This window comes from Anoplophora glabripennis, unplaced genomic scaffold (assembly GCF_000390285.2).
Source record: "Anoplophora glabripennis isolate ALB-LARVAE unplaced genomic scaffold, Agla_2.0 scaffold16, whole genome shotgun sequence".
NCBI classification, from domain to species: Eukaryota; Metazoa; Arthropoda; class Insecta; order Coleoptera; family Cerambycidae; genus Anoplophora; species Anoplophora glabripennis.
This window is the reverse complement of record NW_019416253.1, coordinates 2475101-2500187: the sequence shown is the minus strand read 5'-3', so window position 1 is coordinate 2500187 and position 25087 is coordinate 2475101. Positions and strand designations below refer to the sequence as shown.

The window sequence follows — 25087 nt, the reverse complement described above, 5'->3', positions numbered from 1 at the left end:
GATGGGTGTAGTGAAACTACCAAAACCGTAAATGTGAAAATAACAGAACTGTAATCATTTGTCTGTTTTTGTTAGTACCTGTTAACAGACTTTCATGAGATCACGTGCAATTTCAAACCGTCACGTTTTTGTTAAACCAAAAATTGGAAAGTACCATCGAAATCAAAATGAAGGAAAGAAAGTAAAACCAATTATCCAACGCCTGATTTGCATAAGGCAACGCCTTGAATAATTAGTCTTAAATCAGTGACCCGTGTAGACGAATGTAGAGCAATCTCTAATTTTTTCAATGTTTATCAATTTTCATGGCATTTTTGCTCAGAAACATACTTTCATTCCTTCTCTTACAATGGAATTGCTCGATGAAAGTTCATTCAGGAAAAGAACCTCATGTAAAAACAAATTAAATAGAAGTACCCGTAAAAGAATTTGTAAACAAACCGGTATATTTTACGCGCTTTGTCTTTTACAGTTTAACCAACTCAACACCATCAATGACTTTGTTATAAGGCATAGTTTTTACATCTAGTAAAAAAGAGGCAATCTCTCTGAGTCAGATTTTCTCCAAACTTTTTATTATGTTCATTCAAAATTAATTGTCTCTATAACCCTATCTAAACTTGAGAATACAGAAAGTACAATAATAGCCTGTGTATTACTGAATTTTTTAATTACTCGTTGAATTAAAGACTTACTTTCATAAATAAATATTGGGTTTAAGTCGTACCGTTATTTGATGTTTAAAAAAATTGACATCATCCTTGAAATCTTAAGAATAATTTCCGTGGTAAAGTCGTCGAAAGCTTGCGTTTTTCGTTTTTGTTTATCTCAGATAGTGGGAGGCGAAGAATAAATTTTGCTTGTGATAAATATTCACAAGAGAAAGTAAGATTTTGTTAGATCTGGTGAACAAGCTAGCTAATTAATGGGTTTCATCCCTTCCATCCGAGGAAAATGTCGATTAAAAATGTTATATTTACTATTTTGGATCAAAACCACAACAAAATGTATGAAACACCTCGGACATCTCGCAAATAATAAGAAACATATCCTTTCTAACTCCTACAATTGCTATTTTTGCATGTGAAATATAGTATGTAAGTAATACGTATTCATGCTTGGAAGAGTAGTGAAAACAGCATTTTGCTGCCACTTTTAATTTTGCAGATATCTGATATTTTCGAGGAAGTTGTAAACTACATTCATCATACATCATACATACATCAAATAATACGTAAACGATACATTTTAAACCTAATATCTCTCTAGAAATCAACTAAATTCAAATTAAATGTAGTAATATACAGCATATTCTACCTGAAAAAGTGAAGTTGATAATGTACAGAAAAATAGAAAATTGTAAAGAAAATTTTCAAAATATGAGCAAATTGTTTCTTCGAAACATACTTTATATGAGACACCCTGTAGCTATTCCAAACTGTTAACGAAACCCAAACAGTAAAATTACTATTCTATGCAAGTCGTGTGTAAATACCTAATTTAATTGACCATTCGTTTGCATGGCTACCATTCTCCATCACCAATCAGTGAAAGAACCACAGCTTAAAAAACAATTGAATGCATAATTAAACCAAAACTCCTCCCAGTCCCGTAAGTAATTGCTTGTCAATGATTATTCGAGATGTGAAATTTGGATTTAACCATTCGTTATTAGTCGATCTGAAAATTGTGAATCAACGAGTGAAGCATTTTTTTATATTTCGACTACATTGTAACGAACCAATAAAGTCCAACAAAAAGGAAAAGTGGCCTTAATTCGTAAATTTCGGTAACGAAGCGAGTCCGCGTCGATATGATGAAATTATGAACAAAAAATTGACAGTTATTTAAACGGTTTTTTATAGTTTTTCTGCGAAAGAAAGCCGGACACGATTTTTATTACCGATGGGCCATTAAATGAAATTGCTGGGAGTGTATGTTCGAGAAAATGGCAATTTTATCACTTATCTGGGTCGTGTCTTAATGATCTAAAATTAAATTTATTTCTGATGCACAAAATCGAAACTTGAGTTGCAACAGATGCGTTTTTTATTTTCATCTAGGAAATATTTACCACATGGAAAAAATACTTACATTTCATACTGAAAATGGCAATGTGGTGATTATGCATGCGTTGCAGGAAGTAAAGGTGCAGTAAAATTTAAAAAAATTGTCACATGTGAAGCAAGCATGCAATAAGTGTTATTAGTGGCATTTCTAATCACTTATTGCTAGTTGTGTAAACCCCCAATTACATAAGGAGTTTAATTTATTAGTATTAAGTATACTTTTGTGCAAAAAGACTTAATACCCGTTAATTAACATGTGCTTCAATATTATTAAAATAATAAGTCTAGTTGCACATAATTATCCAAAATAGGAACTAAAAATGAAATGCTAAATATAATTAATACAAAAATACCTATATGATATATTGAAATTGTTAAAAAATGAAATCATATAAAAGAGATATCCTTTATTCTTGCTGTTCTGTTATCACGCTTACAAAGACTAATCTAGTAAAAAACAATTCCTACAAATAGATTTTTTGTTTATAACAATTGATAAAATTGTTATAAACATTATTCTAGATCTAGACAAATAACTGATTACCTGACAACTTCCTTTATACCTAAGAAGTATATTTTGTAAAGCGGTAGCAGCAATCTTGTCTATTGTCTCGTTTTCTGTGTATAACTGATATGCAAATCTGATGTCATATTGTAATTAATTCCATACATAACTCACTGTTGCATGTAATTACTACTGTTTAGTAAAAAAAACTCACAATTCACATTGTCTGTGTGTGTCTGTCATTGTCATTTGATTCACAGTCATATTAAAGCTTACCTATAGAATGCAGTTGTTTGTAGCTTTTGCTGTTTTTAACGTATTTGTCCTTCAAAATTTCTGTAACATTTTTCTATTTCTAATATTCAACAAAACATCTTGATACAGGTCAGTTCCTGAGGGATATTTGTTATATAAGTCAAAAAGTTATTTGATTTTTTGTGTCCTTAAAAAATGTAAATGTATCATCAAGAAGGCTACATTCGAATCGACTTAATTCACGTTTCAGTCAAGTGGAAATCATACTGTTAGACAAATATGTTCCACTACTAACTAGGCAATATGTCACAAAACATACAACCTGCAGTTGCTGTTATTATATCCATTATGCGTTAATTGGCCATTTACACGTAATTATGGATATTACCATTAGCATTATCAACAAAATTAAAACTTTGAATTTTATTCATACCTCACTAGATGCAAGAATGTATGTAGGTGCACTCTTTCTCGACCTATCTAAGGCATTGATTTGATTCTGTAAATTTAAATATAATGATAAATAAATTAAATAATTTGGGATTTCGTGGTAGCTTTTTGAAATGGCTGACTTCTTACTTACAATTTAGAAAAATTATAGTTAAAATGGGCGACCAGAGATCTGGTCCTCAGCAAACAGAGCTTGGAGTACCTCAGGGGACAATTCTTGCACCTCTAATTTTCTTATTATATATAAACGATCTTCCACATTATGTGAGTACAAAACATCTTATTCTATATGCGGATGACACAACTTTAGCAACAGATGCAAAGTCTCCAGAAGAGCTAATAAAAAATATGAAGGAATTTACAACTTGGTGCGAAAGAAACGCTTTAATGGTTAATGCAGAACGGAAATTTCAGGCAATATATTAGTCTTAGTTAAGAATACAAATATTCAGTTTTCAAATACCGCCAAATTCCTAGGAGTTTACTTCGATAGTAATATGAGGTGGACTAACATAAATCACATATGTAAGAAGTTAAATAGTAGTTTCTATGCAATACTTCAGCTGAAAAATATATTTACCATTGATCAACTAATTGTTGTTTATTATGCTATTGTTTACTCTCATATTTCTTACAACGTTATCTTATGGGGAAGTGCGGGCGAGGCTTCCCGAATTTTTATTTCTCAGGAGAGGATAATTCGTCTAATATTTAACCTTAATCTCAGACAAACATGCAAACATTATTTTAAACAATTTAATATATTTACTTTTTATTCTATATACATCTACAAATGTATACTATACGCAAAAAGTAATTATAAAAGTTTCATGCTTAACTGTGAGTACCATAACTACCGTACTGCCGATTCTATACGACCTCTTAAACATTGTACCTCGTTGTTCGAGAAAAGCCCAACATTTAAAGGCATCCAATTCCTTAATCATCTGCCCATCTGCATAAGGCATGAAAATAACATTAATATTTTTAAAAGAAAACTCAAAAACTTTCTTGTACAGGAATGTATCACATTTCCTTAACAGTAAGTTTTAGTTACGAGTACCTATGTAATGACTTCTTTATTGACTCCAAGGTCTCCAAGGAAAATAAAGGTTATTTAACAAACCCTTGAAAATTAAGATCAAGAGGATTTTCTAGACAAAATGTTTCTATAGTTTACATGAATATTTTTAGACTCTGTAATAGACACGTCAAAGATTATGTATTTAATTATAAGTGTTCGTTTGTGTTGTATGTTTGTCATTCTGTACTCTGTGTAAATCGTCGTTTATACACTATTTTTATGACTTATCCTATACATTGTAAAATGTCATAAAGGACAAATAAATATTATTATTATTTAAAAACGTTGTTTTAACCCTTAAATACATATTGCTGCAGTTTAATCACATTTCGGTATTCAGAGTGTGACGAAAAAAGCGAAACCGATGATTAAAAATAACCTTGAAGGACGCTATTGTTTTTACGCTAGCTAATTTTAAAAACTAATACACAGTATTTGTCATCATAATTATTTGTTAACGTCCTGTTGATCGCGATTCCTTGATGCTATACTTAAAGTTCACCGAACACGGTTAAAAATTAAATATTTTTTTTACGTAATTATTTAATATCGTCTATACGAGTATAGCAGGTATAATTATTTCGTTAAGTCTGGATTTTGATTAATGGGATGTCTTTGATACACATTATTGTAAATTAATTTAATTATAGAATTGCATCAACAGTTAGTTACTACTTGAAAATTTTGAGAGATTATTATTCATCTCCGAATTATTTGTGTAAGTTAAATTGACGTGAAAGTATTTTTTTTTCTTTCCAAACCATTCAGCGTTAGTTGCAGTATTTTTAATTTGTATTTTTCTAGGTTTGTGACCTAATGCTGTTACAACATAATCTCTATATTTGGGTCAAAATACCTAACCATCATATGAACCGAATTGGCGACAAAATGGGGATGTCGAAGATTAAATAAAATTGAAACGATGTTTCGACACTCTCAAAACTTCTTAGATAACAGTTTCCATGTTTCTGTCTCACTGATATAAGAAAAATGTTACTAACGACTTTAAGAACCGATTGTTAACAAAATGGAATCATTGCGTGATACTTTCTAAGTGACAATTTCATAATTTTCCTGTAAATTAGAACTTAGCAACGCAGTATTTTCACAAGACGCTAAGCATTGCATTAAGGGAGCAATAAAAAGTAATTTGACATATTTCATACTTATTAATTCAGGAAATATTGTAACAAAAACTCCTCTTTCCTAATCAAATTAAATCGAAGCATACTTGTGTTGTGCAAGGTAGTATTACGATTTGCAACATGTTCTTTAGATGCATTTTAATGGATAATGGCATTAATTCTGTTGTAGTTAATGCTATTAACCATCTGTTTGACCGTTGAAATTGCAATTTCTCCGATATTTTGCACAGCAGCAAAAATATAATGAGCATCCTGATTGATGTGGACTAGCGTGCCGCATCAATGGACACTAAATTCTTACTTAATGACGTAACGGCTTTGATTAAATTCGAAGCGGGTTACATTTATTTCAATTTCATTGTTCATCGCTTAAGAGGATACGGCTGTCTCTTGATAAGATATGCTAATATGTGGTGTCAAGATCTTGGCGGAAAATAAATGATGCACACAAATTGTGTCTCTTAAATCGACTGCTAAACTTTTACTGGGCGTTTCTTGGTCAAAATCACCTCAATAGCTTTTTCAATTATTTCAAATTTAGTGCCTCTACCCAATTTGGTAAACATCTTTGGCTAATGGTGATTTAGACAAGAAAATATATATTGCTGAAACTCATTTTTAGCTACCTATAAACTTTTAAAGTATAACAAATGTTCGATTACGACCGCTGGGCGCAGGGGTAGTTCGATCGGAGCGACTTTGGTGTCGCTGCGCAGATTGGACCTAAAAAGTGATACAGGGCGATACAGGTGCTTTTTTGAAATACCAAATTTTAGTATGAGTAATTTAATATCGAATTTTGGTCTTTATTTTACTGATTGTATTAGAATCTTACACAAAAAACCAAACCTTATATTAATAATTATGAATGAAATTTAGTCTTTATATAGTTATAGGTGCTTACGAGTTATATTTCTATTCATGAATTCATTTATTTCCGTATCAGCAAATTTGCAGAGAATGAGAAATGAACTTGCCTTTTGAACTTGAACTTTTTACTACAATTCGGTTCAGCCTCTTTCACGTGTAATTTATCGTATTTTACGGGTGTGTAAAAATACAGGGGAGTGGCCGATGTGGGTTGTGATTATTTACTTGTAATTTGTTTACATCGCACTTATCTGAAACATGGAATAAAAATTTACGAGATATAGAATACGCTTCATCATATCAATGGAAATGAATTTCCAATTAATTTCAATTAAAATATGAACAACACCAGTATATTTTTTAAATTATTTATATCCCTATGTTTAAGTAATTTAAATAACTGTAAAAATGCACTTGATCAAATAAATCAATGTTGTCGTTAATCGGTTTAGAATACAAAAAAGTGTAAAGAAGATTTAAGTGAAGATAATACAATGGCACATATGATGACCTATTTTATTTGTGATTTTTTCCCAGATAATGGTCGATGATACCCACAGTTCCGCCACTGGTAAGTTTCTAAAGCTGGTAATTTTTTGTTTCATACTAAATATGCACACCGATTCGAAATTAAATTCGAAATTAAAAACTGATTTTTTTTTTAATTTTTGACGCTAGCTGGACAATGGCTGTCCTAAGACCCCATATTTATATAACAACGAAACATTATTTTTGGTCGCAGAATACGCCCCTAGATTTTTTACCTCTACTTAAAAAACACCCTGTATTGAAAAGTTTTCATCCAAAAGCTTTTAACTGTTCTGAAATTAGATTTTGATAGGATGATCTGTTCTAAATATTTTTTGAATTTTTTTAAATTGTTATTCCATAAAAACATCTGAACATCGCTTTAAAGAAGTATTACTCAACTTATGAGTTTTTAATGGAAATTTTATGTTTTTTTTTTACATACTGAGATGAGTATCTAGTATTAAGGTGGCCCAAAAAAACAAGAGACACGAAACAAAAATTCGTTTTTTTTGGGCCACCCTAATATGTACATATATTTATTTTGAGCATATCTCCCGTATTAGAAGAGATATACCTATCAAACTTAATATCATTGTAATCAAGAAAGCATTCTAAAAGAACATGAAAAAATATACTGGATAATAGATTTAAAAAACCGTAAGTTTCAATTTTTAACATTATTAAAATATACAAAATAACGGATGTGTATGATATTTTATAGTAATATCCATGCTTTGTTCAGATTATCCACATTGTGTATAAAATTTTGTCAAAGGTTTATTATTTCTGTAGTTGGTACTAACTTATTTTTTTTAAAATTGGGAAAAGCCCGAGCAAATTCTTTGCTGCTATAAAAATTTCTTTGTATCGCTGTTAACCTTACAAGCTGACTCAACTTATTAATTATTAATTTGCTTCCACAAAGCACTTTTTACTAGCAATGAATTTTTGCACAATGTGTACTACAGTTAACTCAATACAAATCTTTTTTTCCAAGATTATGATTGTTAAAATTGTCTAATTTTAATTGTGATGTAAATTCGCTTCCTCAGTTAAAAACGCTGACCCTGGATACGACACCGATGTTATGATTTAGTAACAAAATCACAGAATACGGGCGTTTTTTTGCCTTGGACTTCCTTTTCATTGAGATTGTTTCGCGCTAGTGGTCGTTCATTATACGAGTGTTTTTTTAAGAGAAACTCGATAGAGGTTAAGTATTTTCAGGAAGGATATGCGCTTTGTTTACCCTGCGTAATAGGATTTTACGAAAAAAATTAATTTCGTTAAAAGGTTGTAAACGTGAGTCACCAGTGGTGCTTTCATCTTTTGAAAAAAAATGAATGATTGTTACTGTCACGGAAAAACGTAGAAACCCTAAAGTTCCGGAGGAAAAAGTACATGGCGTTGTCAGAGAAGTGACAATCCAATTTAGCTGAAAATTCAAAAGGGCATTTCAACAGTTTCTTAAAAAAAAAAACAAAAAAGCGACTTATGAATACACTCAAAAATTATTTGAGATTGTAAGGAAAATGTCAACCTTAGAGACTTCTGACAGTCAAGAAATGTCATAGTTTTGTGACGGTTGCCGAAAAATAATCTTATAGTCCAGCCGGTATCTGTTTCAAAGAGTCCATATTTGGGTGAATCGTATATCCACGGAGATTTCTAGCTTTTTGGCTTTAAAATATTACTAGAAATTAAAATTTTTTTATGCGCATAAAAAAAACGTGGGTTTAACATTTGGCGGCACAATATGTTAAAAAATTCGAAAAATTTCATATTTTTCTTCCTATTTAATTATGTACCTATCTTTTCAAGAGTTGATTTTTGGCGAAAATGGAAAAGGAAAAAAATGTAATTAAATTTTTTACAAAATATGGCTAGTTACAAATCGAATGAGTAATGATTATTATTGTAAAAATCGAAAAAATCACCAAAAATGGGGTTAAAAAACAATAATTTTTAGGGATTTTTTTTGGGGTCTTTAAGTTGGGTATAGGACCTTCATACTTGGCTTGATCTTACCTTTGATACAATAAAACAAAGTTAATAATTAAAGCAAGTTTAAAGATAAATAATTATCGGACTGTTGAAAAAACAATAATTATTAACGATAGGCATTTGAAAATTCGCTAATTGTTTTTTTTTAAATCGCGAGATATCGATTTAAAAAAAAAATCATCAAAATCGGACCTCTAGAAGCTGAGATATCAAAAATTTTTAAGCGCGTCGCCGTTTTGAACTCGCCGATTCAATTTCGAGCAGGCCGAAGCGGCCGCGCTCTCTGCTTCCCCCACCACCACCACCCGTACGATTTTCTTAAATTTTTCGCTTGCATAAATAACTTTAAACGCGTTTTAAAGTAGGTTGCCAATGAAGAAAAGTATTGCAAACTTAGACCTGGTAAGTACTCGGAATACCGAAGGTATTTTTCGAAAAATTAACCCGGATGTCCCAGTACATTTAGTGTAAATGACAGTTAACCGTAACTAATTGATCAATCGATCTGTTTTTTTTTAAGAAGCGTCTTTCCAATAACTTGATTGAATATTCACAAAGTTAATCTAATTGCTTATAAGTACAAAAATTCGACCAATGTTTAAACAAGCGCCAGAGCTCTCCTAATTGACGGATTCGAATTTTTCAAAAAGCGTTTGAAAGCTTGAGAGCCCTTCTATATGTGATTAAATTTTCAAGTATCTAAGCGCCTTGGTTTTTGCCGTGCAAAATTTTGAAAATTTGCAAATTTTTTTTCAAAATCTGGATTGCAAAATTATTATGCAAAATCTATGGAACCGATTTTGATGAAGTTTGGTGTGATGATTCTACATAACATGAACTTTTCTTGAAACAAATATGAAGGTCTTATACCCAACTTAAAGACCCCAAAAAAAATCCCTAAAAAGTAATGTTTTTAACCTTATTTTTGGCGATTTTTTCGATTTTTACAATAATAATCATGATTCATTCTATTTTTAACTAGCCATATTTTGTAAAATTTAATTACAAACATTTTTTTCCTCCTAAAATCAATTCTTGAAAAGATACAAAATTAAATAGGAAGAAAAATATGATATTTTTCGAATTTTTTAAACATATTGTGCCACCAAAAGTTAAGCCCACGTTTTCTTTATGCGCATAGAAAAATGTTAATTTCTAGTGATATTTGAAAGCCAAAAATGCCAAAAAGCCAAAAACTAAAACAGATACTGCCTAGTCTATTATGGTATGTAACATCTGCATAAATATGACTCGCTCAAACTTACACCCTGTATACTGACTGTTTCTACTTTTTTAAAACATATTTCATAAAATATTGTAAATCATTCAGTGTTTTTAGTTATTTGTACTTCCATGTCACTCATGAAAATATCCTTTAAAGAAGTGTGTTTTGACATCTGGTGTCGTATAGATACTTAAAAGCTAATAAATCATACTTGGTGGATTGGTAGGCGTTACTAACTACCAAAAACGAAGGAGGAAACTGAAAAACATGTAAAGAATTGGTGCTGAATGGTAATTCAAGACAGGAATATGCCAACTTTTACTTCGTATACAATTAGTGGTGACACCCACTTCAGCAGCGTGAGTAACAGAGGGTACTGACCTCATACACGGAATTTTGAGAGAGAAAAAAACTCCTCTTACCTAACGTTAAAACATTGAAGATTAATTGTAAAAAATACCACCTCTTACAAGTATTATGCAAGAATTCCTACGAATTATTTGAACATGTACTGGTAGTACATAAATATACTACCAGTACCTCGAATGCATTTCAACAGTTCAACGGCGTGAATTAAATAGGTAATTAATCATAACGCAGTTAATTAATTAACGATAATTATAATGCGGAGTGACAAAAACTGAATAGTATCTTGTTCGGATACGTTCACATTGCAATCTAGTACAAGAAACAGGTTCTATTACCATTCGCTAGATTCTTGTTAACGAAAGTCTCAAGAAACACTACAAACTATCCACTACAAATCTTTTAGTGGGTAATTTATTGTGGCGTATTTATTGCTAAAAACAAACGAGTTCGAGCTATAAAAAACGCATTTTGAATAAGTAATAAATGGAAAAGTTTGACGTACGCTGAATTTAATATATTTTCTCAATTTGAATTCAATTCTAGTTGGCTGCTGTCAAGTTTAAAATATGTCCCGTGTGCGTGTGCCAGGTATCTTAAACTATTCAGCTAATTAGAGGTGAAATCGTCGGCAGATTTATTTCCGCAATGCAGAGGAGTTAAAAAAGCAGTAGAAACGCCACACTCCGTAAAAAAGAAAAGAAGTTGTACCTACGTGACATAGATCTAAATATCGCCAATAAAATAGTGTGTGCGAAACGCAATATGCATATAACTCTCTGCGAGGCCTTTCATTTGAACGGACTGTGCTTTGTAAACAAATTGTTATAAATATACTTGGACGGAAATGTCAGTTAGGAATTTTTCTCTTCTGAAGGCTGAGCAGTTCTTTCGCGGTGAGCGAATAGCGAATATGCTGAAAAGGAAAGGGAGATGTTGACGTGGCAACATGCAGAGGCTGAAAATATGTGCTTATGAAATATTTGATATTTTATCAGCAATTTCTGTTTGATATTAGCCAGTTTTCGGAAAATTATGAATATTTGGTGCTTTCTAAGAGGTTGAGGATTCGAAATATAGGCAAATTTTTTATTTATTGTTGTAATCCCACATATCAAATCTTACCAATGCCCTGTGTATATATTCTTGAAACACTTCTCTTTATACATAAAAATGCTAATAGCTTATTGTCTCATGCTGATAGACATAATTATATTTGAAAATAATTTGTGAATTTTTACTTTAATTTTACATTTAAATCGTAATTAAATAACTAACAAAATATTGAAAAAATAAGTTTACTTTGGCTTAATATGAAAAAAAATAACTTTTTAAATGAACGATAACTTCATTTATTTATTTAATAATAGTACAATAATTCCGAAATTGAAATTTTAATTAATATTTCGTTTAACAATAATTTTTGTGACACTTTTGTAAATTAAAAGAAATTAAGTATAAAAGATGCATTGTTTCTGAGGTTCGGGGCTATTCTACGAATTCGTAAATATGCCCATTGTTATTTTTTTGTCGAGCTACCCCAGTTTTAAAAAAAAGAAGTTTCTACGATGAATAGAAGCCGAGATATTGAAAATTTTACAGCGCGCATCAATTTGAACTCTTTAAAGAGCTCGTGAGTCGTTAGTTTTCCACATTTTTCAATGCAATTTACGGGAAATCGTAGTTTACGTCGTAAACTTTATTTTGTGAAAAATTCAAGTCTAAATGTTTATAAACAATTGCGCTACGATTAAAAAAAAAATTATCTTGGCTCCCGTTCGTCGTAGAGGGTGCTTTTTTAAATTTGTATTTTTTTGCCAGCTATTCATTGCATCTATTTTCGGTGAGGTAGCATAAATAGCAACAATTTTATTGAAATTGTTTATAAGCGAAAAACGCATGGTTTTTTAATGCACAATTTGAGAATGTTAATGTCAAAAAAACGGTGATATTTTTTAATAGGTGTTTAAGATTACAATGACGCTTTCAGAATCATGTTTGGTTGAAAATTAACGCCTGTACAGAGGCTTAAAGTTCATAACTTTTGGAGCCTCCGTTATAAACAAATTGAATTGTGCGAAAACTATTGCACCTACAGCGCCCACTTTTGGCACACTTTTAAAGTACGACAAAACCCTCAACTTGTCTTAGGTTTTATAAAATTTTAACATTAAATGCGATAGTTATAAACAAATTAAAAAATGGTCACTTTTCTTGTCTTTTTTGCAATAACTTTTTTGTTTATTAACCGATTTTAATTTAACAAGTCTCATTTTGTAGATAATTTTATTCCCTTGTCTGTGAGTCACTTTTGTCTAAAATTGAAGGTTTTCCCTGCAAAGTGAAAAAACTGATTTCCTCACTTATTTGTTTAAATAGAAAATTTAGCAATTATAGTTATTTTTGTATCTAGTGCGCGAAATGCTACTTTGGTGATCGAGAATTGAATTTTTTAACGAGGCGAAGCCGAGTTAAAAAATTATTCGAGACCACCAAAGTAGTTCGCGCACGAGATGCAAACAATATTTTTTCTACAAACGTCAAAATCTATCTCTTAAAAATATTATAAATAAGTAAAATGCCTAATTTGTTATAGAAAATAATGTTGAGCTGGCTTAAAATGTCTTTCCTAATCAAATTTTCACTGTTACTATGGAAACAAAGTGGCTGTTGTTGACAATAATAATAATTATTTTAAAGTGATATACAAAACTCTTATTAATTTACATGCAGTGTGCGAAATACTTCGCACCCTAGTGCGCGAAGTATTTCGCGCACGGTGTCATGGTAACGTAAGAATCCGAAAAAAAGTGTCACTTCGCAAATTGTTGTCAATGCGCAAACCTCGTCATTTTTTGACGTTTGTAGAAAAAAAATTTTTGACTAATGAGATAAGATATGTCTTGTGTATGTTCCTTTAGACAATTTTACAATAATCTCGCGGATAGGAATTTTTCTAGTAAAAATTTTATTTGCCTGGCCTATTACGCAAATGAAAAAAAGTGATATCAATTTGTACAATAAATTTGTGAATATCCTTCAGCAATTAGACAGTAAAATCGTGTTAGCAATATAATTTTTATTGAGCTCGTCTTACGATACCTTAGCAAAGCTCCCTTATTGGTCGATTTCCCTCAATTTACTTGATATATGAACTGTGTCTGTTCAACTTTAAACAAATTAAAATGTGTGATTATTTCAGATACCGCTCGCGCAGTTTTCTACCACTCTATTTACTTTAATCTCCGTATCTTCTTTTTTATCTCAACTATCTATACCAATTTATACCTGCGGTTTGAAACAAGCGGACGTTTCTATTGTCGAATTGGACATACGCGGGGAAACTATTACGCAACGAAAAAGTAACAACAAAACGTGTCCCAATGCTGAAACGTTCCAGATGAAAATCTGAATAAAACCATATTTAACCACCGGAGCGGTACGCAACCAGAATGTTAAATGTTTTAGTGTGTTACATAAACGAGAGCAGAATTCACTTTCATTCGAATACTTCGGTCTGTGCCTCAGAGATTTATCTAGATCCTAGACGAGATGTGAATGAAAGGGGGTTACCTACTAAATGCCTTGATAGTCAGCTGTGGCTTGCTGTTGCCTCTGAGGAGACCGCTTCAAATTGCAATTGATACACGGCCTGTTAAATGGAGAAATGTAAAGTTAATGGTCTTAGAAATTAGAAAACGCTAAATCGGGAAACTTAAGTTCCTCAGGGTTCTACTTTAGGACCTTTAATGTTCCACATTCTTCTAAATGACATATTTCTTTCTTTACGCCGATGATATGAACATGTTTGTTTAGATTGATACTTTAAATGATTATGCGTGGTGAATATATGGTGTACAGGCAACTGTCTTCCTTTAATATAAGTAAATGTAATATAATGGTCCTCTAAAATGACTTATCCTATACTATGTGATTATAAAATTAACAACGATACTCTTGTCTGTTTCAGTTATATAAGAACTTAGGTTTGATGAAAAATTATCTTTTCCTGAACATGTACATAATATTTCGTCATCGTATTATACACAACCTTCATAAATGTTTATAAGCCACGTGATCTAGGCAGCTCAACATTGCACGAGTGGTTTACAATGAACAATAACAAACCGTTACGCCTACGCTCGAGATACTGCGATTGCAGTCTATAACAATAACTTTCAAAGAAAATTCTTAAAATATATTTTACTGTACTTTAGAACTCAACGAATAGAACATCGTATTTTCTCATAATATTCTTCTGGGCATGTTTAACTGTAAGTCTTTGAAATCACGTCGTAATATGTATTCTATGATATTTGTTTATAAAGTTATTAATTATACAGGGTGATTCACAACTTATTAAAACAAATTGGGATTAGATGCGTCATGAAAAATAGAGTCAATATCGTAAAAAAAATTTTTTGTAAAATTCTTATAGTTTCTGAGAAAAAATTATTGAAGTTTTAGTATTTTCAACCTTTACATTGCTGCGCTGCTGTAATCTCTAGTGTTATTCACGCTGAGCGCAATGCGCTGTCTCTGCACTACTGAAATCCGATTTTAATACATATTAACACTTTTGCGATAGTGTTTACATTAGTTTTTCAAGTGACAAAAATGACTACGTGTGTACGTTATGGTGAAGCAAGACAACATTTATGTTATGGTGAAGCATCTGTGTTATGGTTAATCAAGACAACATTTGTGTTAGTTCGTAGATTGAATGTGTTGAAAACGACATAACTTTTTTGTACTTTAAGGTATCTCATCTTTGGCAACAAATTCTTATTTTTCAACTTTTTTTGCACAAAAATGGTATACTTTATTAAAGTAGCTATCTCGCACCGTTTTCGAGATATTTGGCTTTGAAACTTCCAATGATGTTGCATTAAATTAAAATTAAGTACCTATAGGTATTATTAATTTAGCCGTAAAGTTTCTTAAGTAGGATTTGGACGCAAATCAATTAATTGACGTCTTCCACTTGTCTGATTCCTGTCATTTGTATGCTAATTTCTATTAAGTATTATTCGTATCTAATTAAAATTACATCTTAGCTTACAAATTAAATTGTATACTCGTATGCATAAATGTGAGATAGAATGCCGAGGTTTTCGTTTTTGGAGTTACATGAAATCAGTTGTTTATGGAGAAACTATAAACACTTGAGAAGAACTTTAGTAGCAGGTTTTAAATGCTGCAAAGTCATTTCGCATTAAGGACTTTAAAATAAGACAATCTTTTAATAAACGTGTTGATAAATGTATTGAAGTTAGAGGTGGACATTTTGAGCAATTATTGTCAAAAAGGCATATTTTTTTTACTAATATTTACTATTTTACTGTGCATTACAATATTTAATTCTAAATAAACCCTTGTTTTTGACATTTCTAAATTATTTTAATTATTTCAACTATTAGCAAAGTTTACCTTTTTTGTGTAAAAAAGTTGGAAAATAACAATTTGATACCAAAGGTGAGATACCTTTAAGTACAAAAAAGTTATGTCGTTTTCAACACCTTCAATCTATGGCAGCTGGCGCCTTCTATGAACTATAACCAAAATGTGAACAAATTTCAATTCCTCTATCCAAAGAACCCCAAACCCCTAAATTTTGTGTAGATATTTGCATTTATTAAGAAATAAATCGAAATAAACTAAAATAATATTTTACATTTAACACCCTGTATCTCTTTAACTATCAACTTTTGGACTAATGTAAGTTCGGCTAAATCGCAATATTTTTGCTTCGGGAATCTACCCATGAATTTTGGCCCATTACCTCGGAACCACCCTGTATTCTCAAAGCATACATACGAAATTGCTTTTCTGATAACACCCATATTAAAAAAAAATTTTTCTTTAGAGGAGCTATTTGAAAATGTAAGGAAACTTTAAAATGCTGCCTTCGAAAATTGCAGATATGCCAATATGTGACAATAGGGACAATTTCGTGAAAGACATTAGCTTGCGATTTCTGTTGTTTTTACTGTTTTCCGAAATATGCTGAAGCCGCAAGTTTGAGATGAAGTAATTAGTGTGTTCCAATGATTTACTATTACTATTACAATTTTGTGAGCACAGGGTGCTCTTAAGATAACATAATTTTGGAAAATTTAAAAATTTTAATTACTCTCCACTGCACTGGGGCATAAGTTGAAACGCTTAGTCGAGTTAATAATAAACAAAGAGAAGTACAAAATGTAGGAACTAGTTAGGGACAAAAATGTGAATTTTCGAAAAACAATATCAGCCTATATAAAATTGTTGCTTTTGAAGACTTAAATACGTGATTATATTTGTGGGATACCTTGTACACCTTAAAGTAGTTGTCTGCCTGTCATCTTTACACAATATTTAAAATCCTGAAATGATTTTCTCTTATTGCGAATGCTAAGTAATTAAAATCTCCAAGATATCCATATATTTTTTAAAGTTGCTTGTAGGTGTCATTAGAAATATATTCAGTATGTTTATGCGTGCGTTGTTTAAACCTTAATGTTATTCCATTCAATATCTCTCTTTTTTTGCAAAATTCCATACATATTTCACCATTTTCTAAATATTTCGCGATGTATTCCTCAAAATATGTTAAATATTTGAACATGCTCACAATGCACAACAAATAACGTTTATTTGTATGTCCAAGTATTAACTGTAACAACAAATCTAAAATACATACAAATTATCTCTTTATTTAAGCACATCGAAAAATAGTATTTATTTTATCTTAGCCTACAAATTTTCCGCCACAAAACGATTTCGTGTCATTGCCAAAATATGACCAAGGATTTCCAGAATATCACAACAAATAATTTATCAGTACCTACTAAAAACAATGGGCTGTTAAGTGAAATTAATCGTAATATTGGAGTTATAATAGCTTTAGTTATTCGTATGTGAAATTATGTTTTCTTTGGATTTAAAGAAAGAAAGAATTGATACGAAATCAATTGTAATTCAATTACGTTGGACCCTTGATATCGTTTACAATAATTACAATTTCTGGTACGCTATAGGTGTGGTTGAACAGTTTGAGTCATTAAAGAATCAGACATTTATATACCAGACAATAAAAGTCTAGTTTTATTATTTTGCATGGAAGCAAGTTATGAAACTGTAATGAAAGAATTTGCCTTACACTTTGAAATGAATTTGCTCATTAAAATTTATATTTGGAATTTAGATCACAATTCATACATTTTGTTGTATTTTATAAACAAAAAAATAATGTAGAATTATAATTAAAATGTAAATATAACACTTAACTTTTTCTTTTAATAGAAATTTGTCATGTTTTATATTACTGGGAGATATTTTTTCAAAATTTCAAGTGTGGAAAATAATTTTATCTAAGTATTATTTAATTCATTTAATATTATAGGTCGATACATATATATTTATACACTGTGTATATGCTGAAAACAGAATACTTCGTATATGTGAAATTGGTGTAATTATCAGCGTTAATTTTAAAACGTATGCAAATTAAAGAAAAAACCCGTATTACTGCATACATTTAATGAAGGACTGTACGGAATTCTCGATCTATATCTATAAAAATTTACATAAAGAATTCACTGTTTGCGATATTTTTAACTCACCGAGATTTATAAATAGCAAGGTGAAGACAATCGCAATTTAATTAGATATTAATTATTTCATCAGCATGAATTATACTTTAGTTTCTAGGTCTGATGAATCAATTTCAATTATTAAAATAACTTAGAAAGTTAGGCTAATTTATGGTTGGTTTTTTATGATTGCAAGTGCCGCGAATGAATTGTGATTATAATAGAAAATTAACTACAGTAAAAATTTTGTTATAATTGTTTATCCTTTAAAAATATCCCAATAGTCATGAAAATGTGATAGTATTTATCGAATTAATTTTATCGTTATTGTTATTTATCTATTTTATATAATTTTCCAAATTCAAAATTTTTCAAATTTCAGTATTAGTTTATTTAAGTATTTTTCTGCTTGTGAAAAGAAAGCATTAAACATTAATTAAAAAACCTATTGCCCCAAAAAGATCAGTTTTATGGAACTTGCCTAACTAAAAATATCGCATTGAAAAAAAAAACAGACAAATACCTAAGAAATAAAGAATCGATATGTTTTCGTTTTTAAAACTAATAATAATGTTTATATTTCTAACAGGTTTGTCGCTTTAAATTTTGTTTGTTTATGTGTTTTTATAGCTAGAGATATATGATATAAATATTCTATTAACACTTTTTCCTTCAATATTTTTTGTAGTCCACAAGGAACCAAGTTAACGAAAAATTTAACTCACACTTTTGCTGTTTAATAAAATAATCGCGGTCTCTTTTAATTTTTTAAAGAATGGTATTTTCCTTCACCAAAACTGAGAATTTTAGAGTTTAAAAATTTGCCATGTTTTGGGAAGACGAACAAATAGAGTTCGGCCGAAAATTTGGAAAAGGAAAACAATACTACCGTTAAAAGCCGTTAGTTTTGGAAACGCAAACAGTTTGATTTTGGAAATGTTAGTTAAGTGCGTGATATGGTGGTTTATTTTACATTTGTCCGTTTTTTATTACTTTTGACTGATTCTTTACATAAATGAACATAGAGAAAAAAATAGTTAAATATTAACTTGAGATAATAGAAATCTTTTGAAATGGATTCAGCTTTTATTTATGACACGTGTTTGTAATCACAATAAAAGAAAGCGAGTTAAAAATAGATTTCTTGCTTGGAAATAGGATAAATATCACGTTTTAAACGTTATTGAGGTAAAATTTTTGTTTCTCCTTGAACATTTTTCTACAGCGAATTAATTCGTAAGATCAATGCTACGTCCTACTATCCAAAACCTATCCAACACGTAAAATTGATGTTAGATCTTTAAATCTGCTCCACGCAAACGCGTAACATTATAATTTCCTTGTTCAAATGTCATTTTATTGGTTACTTGACGGATTTGAAGATCTAATGTCAGTTTTACCGCCAAGACAGACAACAAAATCCCACAGATCGAACCACTGAACAGTCCTCGTGAGAATGCAGCACTGTAGCACTGTACACCACAAAACTTATACTCCAAAACGATCCATGCGGTTCGGTATCCTCCCGCGAGACTCACCTTTCGTCTTAGTTCCGACCCTGACGGCAATGCCGGTGTCCACGATGAAGAGCAGAGCCGCGGAAGCGATCGCCAGCAGTCTCAAGTCCATCATAATCTGTCACAAGTCACTCGTGAGCGACTTCCACTACGTCCGAACAACAGCAAACGCTCTTTAACACTGCCCTATATTTTCGCCGCGGTTACTACTCGCTGTTTGCGTTCACCGGCTTTATAAAACCTTGCGCTCCGCCACTAACTCTTATGTCTGCACGCGCGAAACGGGGCGCCCCCCGTGTTAGAAATCGCAACCTGGCGCGGTCCGGTGTCTCCGGAGCCAAGGCGCCAAGGTCGCCGGCGGTTCCGGAAAGGTTTTTCGGCTGAGAGATCGGGCATCGGCTTCCTGGCAAGGACGGTTTGTCTCCCGGTTGTTTTTTTTTCGGGTTGCGGGTGCGTGACAAAGCCACCGTTTAGTTTCTTGTTTTTTTTTTTTGGAATAGGCGAATTTTCCAGTGCTTTGAATGGCTTTAATTGGTAGTTAACAGTAGGTTTAGTACAATGCTCGATAGTTTAATGGGGGACCATTGCACGTAATTATTAAATTTCACGGTATACTGTATTAGACCGGGAGATATTAGACTGAAGTTCGACGACGTCTTTCTCGTTTATGCCTCTGAGAGTACTGAAAGGTAACCGAGAGATAAGTACAATAAACTAAATTTAAAAGATGGACTGCGGGACACCTTTGTGAAAATTCAATTTTCCTTTTCAAAAAAATAATGTGTACAGCGACGTATTTCTCACTTATGCCATGTTCGTAAGTTGAATAGAAGTATCGATTTTATCACAAAATTTTTTTGGCATAAGTGTCGCAAGGAACCTAAAAATGGAAAACTTTGTAAGAAAATGTGAAAAACATCTTTATTTGGCTACCAATTTCTCATCAATGCTAATTAGAAATATGACATTATTATATTCGAAAAGCTCATAAAAAACATTGGCACACTGAAAGAAATGGGCTTATTAAACTGTTTATCTAGAATAATGTGTATAGCGCATATTAAAACTTTTATAACCAATATACAACTTTTATTAAAAAAAAGCAATCATCTCCATACTCATTATTCAATCAGTTTAACTGGAAGGTGCTTAATACACCTTATGCATCTATGAAATAAAGGTTATAATGAATTACTTATACATTATTAGGTGTTATAGACTTTATATTCCAGTTGTATAGTAGGGAAGATTTGTTGTATAAAGACCAGTATCCGAATTTGTATATAACAATTGTATTAACAGAATTATTCGTTCTTATACTGAATATGTTTCCGTTTTTAACGTGTAAAACGCATCTTATAATGGTTAAGTGATCGTCACCTCTCGGTGCATAATCGGTTATGATCGTTGTTAAGTTATATTCATAGTCTTGTAATAATAATCATATGTCAGACCCGAGAGCGAAGTGCGCCGACTCAATAAGAAACCTGGCTATTCCAGCCGCTGATTTAGGGTTCGCCGCACGAGCTCATCCCTTCTAAGATTTCAGTAGCATGCTATGCATGAAGCAGAACGGTACTCAACTATCTTATACAGTCCACTTTTATTGTCCATACATGTTCAATCATTGTCAAAATAAACACACAAAACCACAACGTCTTTATTATCTTTACTCAAGAAGAGAAAATACAACAATCGTAAAATTTCCGACAGTCCGCTGTGCATCGACTTACACACGTCTAGTTTGATGAAAATGGACAGTATATGCACATGTTTTGTGGGATACATGATCATATCGCGTTGTGTGAAATGGAAAATTATTATGTAAGTATCTAACTGTTTTATGGCTTGTAATTGTTTTGTTTTTTCAAATGTAAATCTTGTCTAAATCTTAAAAATTATTATTTTGTAGGTCCTATTAGAAATCGCTGATGTTAAGTTTTACATAAGATGGAGGAACAGAAGGTTAACGGTGACAAAGAAGAGCATGGGTATAAAGTCAATCAACCAGAGGAAATAAAATTATATGGAAAGAAGCTCAACCTTTCTGGGGATGCTTCATTCTTAAGGTGGAAGAGTTATAGTGCAAATTCTCATGTAATACAAGAAAATACGGGTGCATCGTTGCTAAGAAAATAAACTGGACAGTTTTGGGAGCGATTTGTCATCATTTTTAATGCTTAAAAGTATGTTTTATGTATGTTTACATTAGAACCTTAGCTTGTAATTACAGTTATCCAATAAAATTTCTGAAAACTTAATGACATATGTTTTTAACTCATACAGAGTATACAACAGTTTAATACATTTATTATTATAAAACTTATAACCAGTACTAGATGTTCTAATAACGATATGGAACACTTTAATAACAGTTATTGCTATTATTTCGTAAAGGGTATAAAAAACGTTGTATACTAGTTATACAATAATTTAATAAAGAATAAGGTTTATAGTCACTATACAACTGTGCTAGCAATACGCGTTTTATATCCAATATTCACCTGTTTAACTGTCACATATAGTATACAATGGTCTTATAATGGTATATAGAATTCTAATAAAGAATAAAACGCATTTGTTTCAGTACATAAGTGCTACTAAGGACTAAAGAAAATAGGGCTTTGGAAAAGCTGCGGAAAATTTTTCGTTTTGGTAAACGTTTTTCTCGTGAATAAATTAAAGCTTATGCAAAGAAAAAAGTGAAAGTATTCATTTTTTTAAAGGCCATAAGTCCCTGATGAGGACTATATGCTAAAAAATTTTTAAAAGTTCAGTTCAAGAAAATTCATGAAAATTGTTACGTCTTTTTCGCTTATCCCATTTTGCATGCACGTAGGAAACTACATTATAAAGTCATATAAATGTAGGCATAAGTCCACATTGGATTTTCATGTTATTTTAAATTTTAATACGAGTCAGGTCGACAAAGTAGAAAAATACTAGAAAATTGCCACAATTTTCTCCTTTATGCCGTTTCGTACACGAGTAGAAAATATTATTAAAAGCCATTTTCAAGAGTGGCATGAATGCCACAAGGTAGCGTCGTATGTAAAAATTTTTAAAAAGTTTATTTCATCGCCTGCGCAATTTTCGAAATACTTATACTTACTTGCATTTAGCGTATTTTTTAATTTATAAATATAAGTAATTCATGTATTTAATGAAAGTTAATAATAAACTATTTCGGCATAAGTCCCCACATATTAGAAATAATTTTTAATAATTTTTTGAGTCATGATCAGAAAAAGAAAAATTATATAATATTGCCACAAATTTCTCGTTTGTGCCTATTCGTAAATGAGTAGAGTATTTTATCACAATAGACCATATGTATTTCTGAACAATATATTTAAATTTAAAAAATTAAAAATATTATATAATTTGAATTAACCGCTACAGTGCAAGGATGATCTACTTGAATTGAGCCGACTAAGGTAGAAGAAGAAGAAGAAGGAGGAGAAAGAATTAAGCTAGAATACATAGGGAAGAAACTGATTTATAACTGATTTAATATCATGTATATTGAATTTTGTTTTTTTGTTTTTGGTACTTTGTACCTTAATTACTTAATTTGTACTTTTATACATTTTATTTTTAAATTAAAAGATTTATTTAATAGTAATTGAATTCAAAAACCGCTGCCAACTCAATTGTCAGAATGCTTCCTCAAAGACTTTGAATTACTAATTTTTAATTATAATGAACACAAACAATAATACAAATTTTTATTAACTTAAAATTAAAGCATATCAAAAATATAAGTTTTTTCGGTTTTATGATTTTTCACATTTTTAAATTTCAAATAGTTTTATCTCCAGCTCTTGATGAACGAAAATATATTTTAACGGATCAAAATAAAGGCCTTACTACCAGCTTTATTATAAGTTATTAGAATTATCGTAATAAAAAATAACATGTCGAAAAATCAAACTAAACCCAATACAAAGCTTTCGTTTTTTCATGTAATTTTTTTTTATTTTAAATTTTTTATTTCCTTTTATAGTTAGAAATATTCATTTTTTATATAGATTCTTCTCCGACACTTGCATTATTTATGATACACTTTTTAAATTAATTTAAGTATACTTATAGAAAATTGCGCAGGCGAGGAAATAACCGCAATTTGTAATTTTTGCTGAATCCGAATCCGGTGTTTATTTTTACTTTGCATGAATTCTCGAGGTCATTCAAGGTCCTCTCAAGGCAGGTATTCTAGTTCTGTGGCACAACTGTGCATTTCGCAGATTGAGATTGTTACCATGTTATGCATAAATGAGATTTATACCAGAAAAGATTATTTGGAAAATGACTGTAGAATCCACGTTAAAAAAACTCAAATGACCTTGAGATGACCTTAAATGACCTCGAGAACGCATGCAAAGTAAAAATAAACACCGGATTCGGATTCAGCGGCCTCAAAACCATGTCCGTGAATTTTTTCAGATTCTTGGAAGGTTTTTTGACCGTTTGACCTTCAAATGACCCTGAACTTGACGTGATGGAGCCTAACCGACCCGCTCATCGTAATCAGCGACCCCAAATGCCCTAGGATACCATCTTCGATTCCCGTGCACGAGCCTAGATAAAATGTTGACCTGTGTAATTAATTGCAATGTCCCTCAAGACTTTGTATTGGGACCTTTATTGTTCATTCCTTTCGCTGATGATCTACTGTCAATAATCATAAATAAATTGCTCATGTATCAGTGCTCGTAACCTAACACAGGTTCAAAAGAAATTCCAAATAAGTAATATGTATTTGGCAATTGGTTCCTTAATAATTTTTCTTAAATATGATACGACTGTTTGTATTAATTTAGCGCCAATCATACCTTGTTAAAGTGATCAGAGTATTAGAAAAGTATCTGGGTATACCCCTTAAAGGCAATGTTGGTTGGAATGAGCATATTAATACCAAATTTTTTAAATCGCAGAAAAAACAGTCGAATCCAGAGTTAAAATTATTTTCTCACCCTCCAATATTTTTATACAGTGCAAAATTTAGAAAATTACTTCCCAGAGGTAGATAGAACTTCAGCCATTTGATGCCCACAAAGAGAGATGAGGGTATTCGAAGATGTGATCATCGTTTCCATATAAAAAATAAAGTTTCATTTAATCGTCTTTCCTTTTGTAACGAACTCTTATCTTGAATTCTGTGTTTTTGGCTCGTTTTTCCTTTTAAGCATCCAACAGAAATCTGCCATCATATTCACATCTCACCTTTCTTGATATCAGGGTGAAATCATTCGCCCTGTTCTTCGCTGTCATCTTCGAGGTTCTGCGGAAAGTAGTCAAGATGTGGCTCTAGTAAATGTAATTTCAAGTTTATTGAGCAACTGTCTGAATTCTTCCAACAATTCCTCAACTAAATTCTAATAATCTTCACTCTTCTGATTCCCCAAGATATTCTGAGTGACTTTCTTGAAACTTAGCCGTCGGAAATACTTTCTTTCAGTTTAATATCACTTATTTCCGGAAATTTCTGT

The 25087-nt window shown here is 31.2% G+C and overlaps 1 protein-coding gene across 1 annotated transcript in view; it reads right to left on the bottom strand.

Moving 5' to 3' along the window:
- Window positions 1-19811, bottom strand: part of LOC108914203 (laccase) — an 89721-nt gene extending 69910 nt beyond the window's left edge. The window contains exon 1 of the mRNA XM_018719958.1: window positions 19617-19811. Within this exon, the coding sequence (XP_018575474.1) occupies window positions 19617-19710 (94 nt within the window). The 5' untranslated portion in view covers window positions 19711-19811. The remainder of the gene's footprint in view (window positions 1-19616) is intronic.
- Between the last annotated feature and the right edge of the window lie 5276 nt (window positions 19812-25087).